We start from the raw sequence: 11,172 nt of genomic DNA, 5'->3' as shown, positions 1-11,172 counted from the left end.
TGGCATGGGGAGAAATGCCAGATATAGGTGAGGGGGAGGAAGGCAGCAAATCACACTGCCATGTGTATACCTATGCAACAATCTTGCACGTTCTTCACATGTACCCCAAAACCTAAAATGCAATAAAAAAAAAGATTTTAGGGGACTATAAGGCTTAGTGAGTAACCTTTTGATACATCCATCCAAGGATGCCTGCTGTCTCATTTCTCATTCATTCTCCCATGGGATAGTCTTGGTATTAAATGTGCAGGCATTAGAAGTCAAGTTTTAAGGGAATCTACTGCAACATAGATAAGTCAAAGCCCCTGTCCTTAAGGAGGTTACTATCTAACAGGGGAGACAGACAAAGAGATGCACAGTTAGTCCACAGAGGGTCAGAGGCAGGATGGTGCAGTGGGTCAGAGGACAAAGTCTGCCTCCTCCCCTCCTACTTCTGTGAGCTTGGGCCAATTACTTAACCACTGCACCTCACGCCTGTAATCCCAACACTTTGCAAGACCACTGTGGGAGGATAGCTTGAGGCCAGGAGTTTGAGATCAGCCTGGGCAACACAGGGAGACCCTGTCTCTACAAAACATTTTTTTTAATTAGCTGGGTATGGTGGCATGTGCCTATAGTCCCAGCTACCTGGGAGGCTGAGGTGGGAGGACCATTTAAACCCAAGGAGATGGAGGCTGCAGTGAGCTATGATTGTGCCATTGCACTGCAGCCTAGGAGACAGAGCACTACCGGGTCTCAAAAAAAAAAAAAGAAAGAAAGAAAAAAAGAAAAAAAAATTAAGCAGATGGCAGTAATGTTGTCCTGTTTTTAGCATAGATGGAAATTTTTCAGAACATAAAATGAGTCTTTTGCTTTACATGTAATGAAGTTTTGTGTCTTCCTATAAACATAAGGATATCGTTAGAGTGTTGCAGTGAGCAAATAATACAGAGTATGGTTTGGTAACAATGTCTACCTCCTTAGGTCATTCTGAGTATTAAAAAGCCAAGTATTTCCTTTTGCTGCTGCCATCAATATATGCTTGTCATTCCTGTAGATGTAAACAACGTGCAATGGAGCTATGCTGTTTCTCGATAGTCCTCAAGAAATGGCGTAAAACCATCTTTCTCCCTCTAGTCCATTCTATAAATATTTGGGTCCCTACCATGTGCAATGCATCAAGAAGTGTTAGAATTTTAGTAGAGTCCAAGTTCACTCCAAGTTAGGTTCCAGATTTCTTGTGCAAGAAAAATTTCTTGTGCAGTTAAAATTGTGGATAGTCAAGATGCCTTTGAAAATCCCTTCATAAGGCACTACATTGAAACCTGTGCTGTCTCTCAATAAATTCAGCCCGAATTTTTCCTCCAGTTTTGGAACAGATTCTGTGTCTTTGCTGGAGCACCAAATGAAATACCTGGCTTGGCCAGGCGCAGTAACTCACGCCTGTAATCCCAGAACTTTGGGAGGCCAAGGTGGGTGGATCACTTGAGGTCAGGAGTTCAAGACCAGCCTGGCCAACATAGTGAAACCCCGTCTGTACTAAAAACACAAAAATTAGCTGGGTGTGGCGGCATGTGCCTGTAATCCCAGCTACTTGGGAGGCTGAGGCAGGAGAATTGCTTGAACCCAGAAGGCGAAGGTTGCAGTAAGCTGAAATCATGCCACTGCACTCCAGCCTGGGTGACAGAGTGAGACTCCATCTCAAAAAACAAAGCAAAACAAAACAAAAACCTGGCTTGTATTTGCTGGCCATATTGTAGAAAATGTGTGTGTTTTTAAGCATTAGGATCACACTAGAAGAAGGTGACATAAACTATGACAGGCACATTAGAACTGAGAAAAGAGCAGGTTTCTGTCTTCACCTACTTGGATGTGTATACAAACTAAGTCAAAAGCAGGGAAATCACGGGACCTATTTTATGGAATAAGCACATGCCGTCCGATTCACTCTCATTTGATGATTCAACACTATAGTATAAAGAGATACATGAGACGTTATCCCTGCCCTTGGGGAGCTTCCATCTTCTAATTTATGGAGGGCAAACCATTACATAGAGGAGGAGTTAAGCCGGCACTATATAGTTGGTTCTACTTAGAAAAATATGTGCTACCTGATGGTAGCTGGCTTTTATTGAATATTTATTGTGTTCTAGGCATGATTTGTTCATTTCATCCTCATGACAACTAGACAGGTCCTTTTATTACTACTTCCATTTTTCACAATAATACATGAGGGCATGGGGAGATGCAGTCATTTACCCAAGGTCAGCAGGCAGTCTGGCTGCAGAGCCCTCTCATAGAACTACCCTACTCTGCCACCTCGACAGTGACCCTGGTGGGATCTGAAACGGCTTCAGGCACTGAAGGAGGCTTGAACCTTGAGTGCAAAATCTGAAGAGATGGAAGGAAACAGGGAGGACACTCTAAAGCTCCATGTAGTGGGGCCCATGGGAGAGGGGAGGAAGTAGGGAGATCATGAATGAGAACCACTGAAGAATACTGAATATGACTTTGGGTTGGATTTTAAAAAGTGTTGGATGACATATATGAAAAATGTGATACTAGACTTGTAATATTTCTTTGGGACTGTCTTTTAGTATAAGCCTGAAATTTTTCATTTATAAAAATTTAATCAGTATAATCACAATCACGCTGCTTGTCTTAAAAAAACAGTTTAATCAGGCTGGGTGCAGTGGCTCATGCCTGTAATCCCAACACTTGGCAAGGCCATGGCTGGGGGATAGCTTGAGGCCAGGAGTTTGAGATCAGCCTGGGCAACACAGGGAGACCCTGTCTCTAGAAATATATATTTTTTAAAGTAGCTGGGCATGGTGGCACGTCCCTGTAGTCCCTGCTACCCGGGAGGCTGAGGTGGGAGGATCACTGGAGCCCCAGGAGATGGAGGCTGCACTGAGCTATGATTGTGCCACTGCACTGCAGCCTAGGTGACAAAGCAATGTCTGCTCTCTAAAAACAAAAACAAAAATAAAAATAAATTTAAGCAGATGGCAGTAATGTTTTCCTCTTTCTAGCATAGATGGGAAAATTTTCAGAATATAAAATGAGTCTTTTGCTTTACATTTAATTAAGTTTTATGTCTTCCTAAAAACATAGGGACATCGATGGAGTGTTGCAGCGAGCAAATAATACAGAGTATGGTTTGGCCTCAGGGGTTTTTACAAGAGACATAAACAAAGCTATGTATGCGAGTGAAAAACTAGAAGCAGGAACTGTTTTTATTAACACATACAACAAGACAGATGTGGCGGCCCCATTTGGCGGAGTTAAACAATCTGGCTTTGGAAAAGACTTAGGTATGTCTCTACTTTTCTACTTCACATTCCCTTTGTTACATCACAGAAAAAATGTGCTCTGTTTCATGCCTTGTATATGGTTTTGAGGGGTATTTCCTATACGGCAATCGGATCTAGGTTTATAAGAGCACTGGTTTTTAAAAATATTAAACATTTCCATTGAACATGCCATACATACAGACAAGTATACAAATTGTGTGGGAAGTTTTCTTTTCAAAAGATTCATGTTTGAAAGGAAAAAGAAATTGCAAAAATATACTTTAGCTGAAATATGTTCGGTGTTTAATCTGACATCCGGCATGAACTTGGGTCAGCTTTCACGAGACCAAATGGAACCAAGAGAGGAAAAAGGGTGGAGAGTAATAACCAGCAGGTTCCAAGAATAAATCCTGTCTTGGAGCTCCTTGGCAGGCTTTCAGAGTCAACACTGAAAAAACCCTGCAATTGGCAGGGTTTTGTGGGAGTCTGAGCAGTAAGGCTTAGAGTTTGTAAAAGGCCCAAAATGTAATTCACCACGAGCAGTGACACTAACACCTTTCAAGCAATAGCTTACTTTCCATGCTAAACACATGTCAGGCCCCATTCTACTTAACCTGTATAAGCAAAAGCAATTCTCACATGAGCTCAGAGGGATAGGTTCTATTATTATCTTATTGTACAGAACAGGAAAATGGGGCTCAGAGAGGCTGGGTGAGTTGCCTCAAGTCACAGAGCCAGGCAGGCACTAGCAGAGAGAATTCAAAGCCAAGCAGCCTGGCTGAGGAGCGCATCTCTTATTCCCCTCAGTCTGGCATATTGTTTCAAAAACTGAAATGTTTGTGATTTACGGAAATTACAGTCTGCAAATATAAGTTTAGTTCATTTGGAGTATTTTTTTTTTTTTTTTTTACATTTTTTCTTTCCTAATGACTTTGGCAATGTATTTGCAGCAGTAAAAGTAGTTCTCATTTTAAATTCCACTAGGTGAAGGTAAGGGCTTTTTTCCACCCCCTTTTCCATGTCTTTAATCTGGTTTTTATGCCTGAATCCAAATCACAGTGGTAGACTTTCTTAGGGAACTTATTATTAGAAAGTGAGGCATCCCTGTTTCACCTTTTAAGAGAGTATTCGACCAGTTTCAGTTCTGTTTTACCATAAAATACCAGTTTTCCTCATTTTTTTTTCCTCCCCCAATTGCCTTTTTTTGGGACGGAGTTTTGCTTTTGTTGCCCAGGTTGGAGTGCAATGGCGCGATCTAGGCTCACAGCAACCTCCACCTCCCAGGTTCAAGTGATCTCCTGACTCAGCCTCTTGAGTAGCTGGGATTACAGGCATGCGCCACCATGCCTGGCTAATTTTTTGTATTTTTAGTAGAGACGGGGTTTGTCCACATTGGTCAGGCTGGTCTCTTAACTGCCAACCTGAGGTGATCCGCCCACCTTGGCCTCCCAAAGTGCTGGGATTACAGGCGTGAGCCACCGCGCCCGGCTTCCTCCCCCAATTTTAAAACCCCTTAGCTCAGTGGTTGTCAACTTTAGCTGCATGCGGATTCAAACCACCTGGGAGCTTCAAAAACTACAGAGACACTGACCTAATTGGCCTAGGGTGTGACCTGGGGTCAGAAGTCTTAAAAGCTCCCTGAGTGATTCTAATGTGGGGACAAAGTTGACAGCCCTTGTTTTAGCTCAGCTTCCAGAATCACACACTCACTAGTTCCTCCATGGTACCCACTGCCCTTTAACTGCTGTAGAGATTGATGACTGTACTGGCTTAAAATAGAAATACTCAAAGAAAGGCAGGCCTATTTATTTTCTGCCTAGACAGGTTCCCCTGTGTTTCCAACAAACAACATAAACTGAATTTTCCTTATCTTTAAAATAAGATTGAACCACGTGATGTCAAACTTTTCTGTGCTCAGTTCTGCTTTAATTAATATAATCTAGAAGACAGTATTCTGGTTAATTCTGTTTAGCTTAAATGGAGAAAAAGTCAGAATCTGTCATCAAGTAAGGAAATAAAAGAGAGGGGTTTTGGTTTGCAGCTGATCAACCAACACTCTCTACCCCTTAGAAGACCTGGTAGCTGGTCTGGGCTGTTATTATTCCAAGAGTGGTCCATGGACCACTAGCATCAGCATCATCAGGGACAGTGACAAACACATAACTTCTGGGCCCACACCAGACTTAATCAGATCAGGATCTGCAGCTTAACACAGTCTTCAGATGGTTAGTATGAACTTTAAATTGTGAGCAGCACTGGCGTAGGCCACATTTCATTTGCTTAGTGATCTATACGCCTACGTATACCTATGTCTGAAGGTCTGAAGACATCACGTCTGCCTTTGAACGTGGTCCATCAACTGCTTTTCTCTTCCCTAGGTGAGGAAGCTCTAAATGAATATCTCAAAACCAAGACGGTGACGCTGGAATATTAGAGCAGCACCATCATCAGGAAAGCCTTCACAGACAGCGCTTTTCAACTCTGGACACTCTTAAGAAGCCTGGGTATGCTGAGGCAGGAGGTGTGAGCCACAAACCAAAAAATACACGGATGGACCATGACGAGGGTCAGGCCACGTCAAAGCACTGACACTCGTGCCTGAGCATTTTCTAATACACCGTCCAGTGATTTGAAGTTCTTAGGATTTGATTATACTGTATATCATAAGTATTTCTAAAAAAACCAAGCTGCTTTTCCCCTACCTAGGCAAACCTATTCATGGTTTACATCTTGAATGTCAGTACCATGCAGTTACAATACACAAGGTGCATTTATTGGAAACTTTGTATAATATGTACAGGTTTTTAACCTCTGAACCATACATAGGGGAGTTATTAAACAGGTTTTCTATAAGTCTGCTTCTAAGGAACAGTATAACCTGGAAGGAATGTGAAGGTAGTTCTTTTTTAGTATTTGGAAAAAGATACATCTTTGTGCCTTTGATGTTCCATTTTTTAACCCACTGTGATGGGTGATCAACATGTTTTGAGCACCTCCTAGGTCGTTCTGTCCTGAGGAGTATACAGAATTTAACGACGTGATGGTTGGCCCCCAAATAGTTTAAATTTTAGTAAATAGCTTTTGAAGTGAATTTTATGTATGATATAGTAGAAAGTAAATAGGCTTTGAAGGCTGATCCTGGTTCATCCCATACCATCTTAGTATCTCTGTGATTCTGGGAAACTTGCAACTCCTCTGAGCCTCTGCTTCCCTATGTGTAAAACAGGGATACTAATGCCTTCCTCAGGACCCTTAATAGGAGAATTCTTGCAATAATGTAAGTAAAGCATCTCACATTAACGCTTTGCTCATAGTAAGTACTCAAATTTAACTCTGTTTTCCTCTGTCATTATTTTTAAAAGATACTGAGATAGTTTAATTAACTAGATGAATTCATTTCCCCCAATCCTCTTCAATCATCAATTCCTAGACTATTTTTCTCATCCATTGTTTCGACGCATGGCCTGATATGGCAGCACTGAAAAATGCCACGTAATGAAAAATGGCAATGGCACAAGGAAAAGGGGTGCTTTTCTTTGGGCAGCTTGCTCATCCTTCACGGGACATCTTACTTTCCATTTTTCCACCTATTGGTTCTGCTGCTTATTGGCTATGTGATCTTGGGCAAGGTAGTAATCTACTATCTCAGCGCCTAGGTTGAGTATAAAATGAGAATCAAATCTCTATCTCAGCAGGTGTTGCAAGGATTCAGTGAGATAATATACATAATGAACTTAACAGGGCATTTGGATCATAGCGTTGAAATGGAAACTATTAATAGCCCTTTTCCCCTTGGGAGACAGAAGTAGTCAGGTGAGTACATTTTCACCATCTATGTGTGACCAGAAGAAGGCAAATTTCTGAATCACAGGAGTTTCCAGAAGATAGCCAGAACAATGACACTCTATCCATCCTCCTTTAAAAATAAAATTTTAGTCAACATTCCTTTTTCTTTGGGTTTGAAGATGCCCTTAGGGAATATTTGTCATTTTGGAGACTTGGCAGTATAACATGAGGGGATTGTAGAGAATCAATAAAAAATAAACACAAAATCAGAGGCAGAGAACATTTTCAAAGGGAAGAAGAGCAGGTTTGATTCCAGCACGATAAATAGAGCGAATTTGGCCTGGCAGCACTTTTTATTATACTATAGATCATTTACCATCCCAGAGTTTGGCACAGCGGAAATTCTAAGTTGGAATGAATATTCACAGGGCCCAAGATGACAGTTCATATTTAAATAAAAGTGACAAAAGCCGTTTTATAAGCAATCACTTTGAAGTGAAATGTTTCAACTAATTTCATGTGATTCAGAATATGATTTAATCAAATTATTTTAATGATAGATGGAGTGGCAGACAAAAACATGCCTGTTCTTCTAGACTGATTTTACTTTACCTTCTAATATTCGTCTCAGTAGCAGCGTTTAAAATATTCTCTGGGCTGCAAAACTCTTTGGGAATCTGATAAAAGCTATGAACTCTTTACGTCCCACTTCGACCCCCAAATTCATGTGCACGCACAGAATTCTGCAAATATCTTCAAGGGGTTCACAGACCTCCCAAAGGCCATGCTGGGGCCCCAGATTACGAACTCCTCTCTCCATAGCAAGTTCTAAACATTTCGTACCAGCTTACATTTTTATATCTGGCTGATCAGAATTAAAGGCTCAGTGTAATACATAAAGTTACCAAGTGAACTGGAATTGGAACATCACGATCCCCAGCCTGCTGGGTGATTTAATTAACACACAGAGTAATAAAATCATCACTCTTGCTTCAGATCACAGATTATTTTGCTAAGCTAAAGGATGAAGCTGTGATCTTATTATCATGTGAGTTGGGAGGTGTGGACACTTTAAGCATTTCCACTTTCCTTCTAATTCCCCATCCCCATGCCTTTGCTAAAGCTGTCCCCTTTTTGCTGTAACACCCTTCCTGGCCTATCCTACCCCTAGCTGGGCTAAGTGTCTCTTCTCAACGCTCCCACTTGTCTCAAACATAGCACTTATCACTTGGTGCTAAAATTACTTGCCTTCCTAACTAGATATGAGCAACACTCCCCACTCCAGGACAGGCCTTCTGTCAATAATACAACAGCTACCATTTATTGAGGGCCTCCTATGTGCAAGACCTTAGGCTAAGCATGTTTTAAATGCTGTTTAATCTTCACAATGTCTGAAAAAATGAAGATGTTGAGATGCTTCTCTTACTACCTCTCCCCCTAAGCCATCTTACCTCTTTTTTTTTGAGCCAACAAGTTTTGTTCTTGTTGCCTAGGCTGCAGTGCAGTGGTACAGTCTTGGCTCACTGCAACCTCCACCTCTTGGGTTCAAGCAATTCTCATGCTTTAGCTTTCCAAGTAGCTGGGATTACAGGCATGTGCCACTACACCTGGCTAAGTAGAGATAGAGTTTCACCATGTTGGCCAGGCTGGTCTCAAACTCCTGACCTCAAGTGACCCACCTGCCTCAGTCTCCCAAAATGCTGGGATTCCAGGCATGAGCCACTGTACCCAGCCTGCTACCTCTTTCCTACCATTTTGCTCAAGTCTCCCAACTGGTCTTCTGGATTCCTCTCTTGTGTAGTCCTGTTCAAAGCCTAAGTCACATGGTGTCACTCCTCTGTTTAAAACCTGTCAATGGCCCCCAATTCATTTAGATCAAAGTCCAGTGGATTTACCATGGCCTACCAGTCCTGCTCCTGGCTACCTGTGACCTCATCTGCTGTCAATTTCCCTCTCATTCTGTTCCACCATCCTGACTGCCTTGACTTCCTCAACTGAATAAGCCTGCTCCTGCCTCGAGGTCTCTGTCCTTAATGTTCCTCTTCCCAGGGGCGTGCTGGTAAAATATTTAAGTATTGAATATTTTACTTAATATTCAAGTAAAATATTAATATTATTAAATATTCAAGTAGTTCTCAGAAGCGGGGGGGAGCCCTTATTTGTATCATTTGCAGGTATCTGTGTGTAAATATTCTCATCAAGGCTATTTTTGAGCTACTAATTTGTCTTCACTAAACACAGAGTTTGGGAAGAGATGCATGCCATCAGAACAAATACAACCAGCACCAGCACACCACTGCCTCCTGCAACTCTTGCCCATACACAATATCATGGTGGGCTGGCTCACTTCCTACTGTCTCTCCTCAAATATCTGATTAGAGACACGTCCCCTGACTACGCTTTCTAAAATAAGCCATATGCCCTCACATTCATACCCCGTCTGCTGTCATTCTTTCTTCTTTTTATCCCACGTTATTTTCATAGCACTTATCACTACCTGTTGTATATTAATCAATGATCTTCTCCCATTAGAATGTAAGTTTCATGAACAGGTACTTGCATTGTTTAAAACTGTATCTGCAGTCCTGATATGTAATAGGAGCTCAATAAATGTTTGCTTTCAAATGGAAAGGTTAAGTAACCTGCTCAAATCACACAGCTATTAAGTAGCAGAACAGGTTTTCAAGCAATGAATCCAGTGGTTTTCATCAAGTTGAGATAGTTTTTAATCCTAATACCTAAATCAGGGCCTGGGTAGTAAGCTGCAGGCACATATTAAGTATTGGTTAAACTAAAAAAAAAAAAAAGCAAATGGACATTATCTGTAAAAGCTTTTGTGGAATTGGCTAGAGGTAAGGAACAAAATTGGGTTCCCCATACCTGCCCTCCAAGAAAATAAAGCTGGGCTGAGAGTAGGATATGAGGGATGATGGATAAGAGATGAGACATGAGAGATAAGGGGGATTAAATTATTATTATTATCATACAAATAATGCCTGAGATTTTAAAAAATGATTAAATACCCAATTATGTAAAAAAATTTATAAAATAGGAAAGATTGACTCAGCCAAAATTTGTTGAGTCAACCCAAAAATCTATTTGATTATCTCCAAATAGAAATAACCTACAGATGATATTTGAGATTGTTCCAAACTTTTTCTATGAATATCTATACATTTTTAACAGAATTAACATAATACTGTATATTACTTTGTTACCTGCTTTTTCAATTAACAATATATCATACACATCTATGTTAATCAATAAACACAATTCTGCATATTTCAATGGCTTTAATTCAACATGTTCTCTATTGTTGGACATTTAGATTTGCTTTTTGCTATTTTAAATGTCACAATAAATCTTATATAAAATTTATGATCAAAGCTATACTTATGTAATTAGGACAAATACCTGGAAGTGGAATTCCTGAATCAACAATTCCACCAACAATTTCCCCAAATCTTTGCCACCATTGTATATTATAAGTTATGCACTTAGTATCTCTATGCCAATTTTCTCAGCTGTGAAGGGAATATAAGCATACCTCATAAGGTGATAGCCTTTTTTTTTTTTTTTTTTTTTGAGATGGCGTCTCACTCTGTCACCCAGGCTTGGGTGCAGTGGCGCGATCTTGGCTCACTGCAAACTCTATCTTCTGGGTTCAAGCGATTCTTGTGCCTCAACCTCCCAAGTGGCCGGGATTATGGGCATGTGCCACTGTGTCCGGATAATTTTTGTATTTTTAGTAGAGACGGGGTTTCACTATGTTGGCCATGCTGGTCTCGAACTCCTGACCTCAGGTGACCCGCCCACCTCAGCTTCCCAAAGTGCTGGGATTACAGGCATGAGCCACCATGCCCAGCCTTTTTTCTAAAAAAAGAAAAAGAGAAAATTTATTCTGCCACCAAAAACAGAGCCCAGCAATAGTGCAGTATACAGGTTATTTAATGCAGTGACTCAATAATGTTCTTTGCTCCTCTCTATCTATGGTGTGCTCACTTTACCCTCAAGAGCTGGCTCCATTCATGGACACAAGAAAGAAGTTCCAGTAATCATATCCTATCATAATGATAGGGACAAGATACAGGAAAATTCTGGGCAGAAGAGAATG

The 11,172-nt window shown here is 40.9% G+C and overlaps 1 protein-coding gene across 1 annotated transcript in view; it reads left to right on the top strand.

Annotated features, from left to right (window-relative positions):
- Positions 1–10,346, top strand: part of ALDH1L2 (aldehyde dehydrogenase 1 family member L2) — a 73,523-nt gene extending 63,177 nt beyond the window's left edge. Inside the window, exons 22-23 of the mRNA XM_032299973.1 lie at positions 3,094–3,293; positions 5,651–10,346. Coding sequence (XP_032155864.1) covers positions 3,094–3,293; positions 5,651–5,706 — 256 coding nt within the window. The 3' untranslated portion in view covers positions 5,707–10,346. The remainder of the gene's footprint in view (positions 1–3,093; positions 3,294–5,650) is intronic.
- The last annotated feature ends 826 nt before the right edge of the window (positions 10,347–11,172 follow it).

Source organism: Sapajus apella, unplaced genomic scaffold (genome assembly GCF_009761245.1).
Source record: "Sapajus apella isolate SASKATOON/1434 unplaced genomic scaffold, GSC_monkey_1.0 scaffold2, whole genome shotgun sequence".
NCBI classification, from domain to species: domain Eukaryota; kingdom Metazoa; phylum Chordata; class Mammalia; order Primates; family Cebidae; genus Sapajus; species Sapajus apella.
Note: the sequence above shows the minus strand (reverse complement) of the source record. Positions and strands in the feature narration are given on the sequence as shown.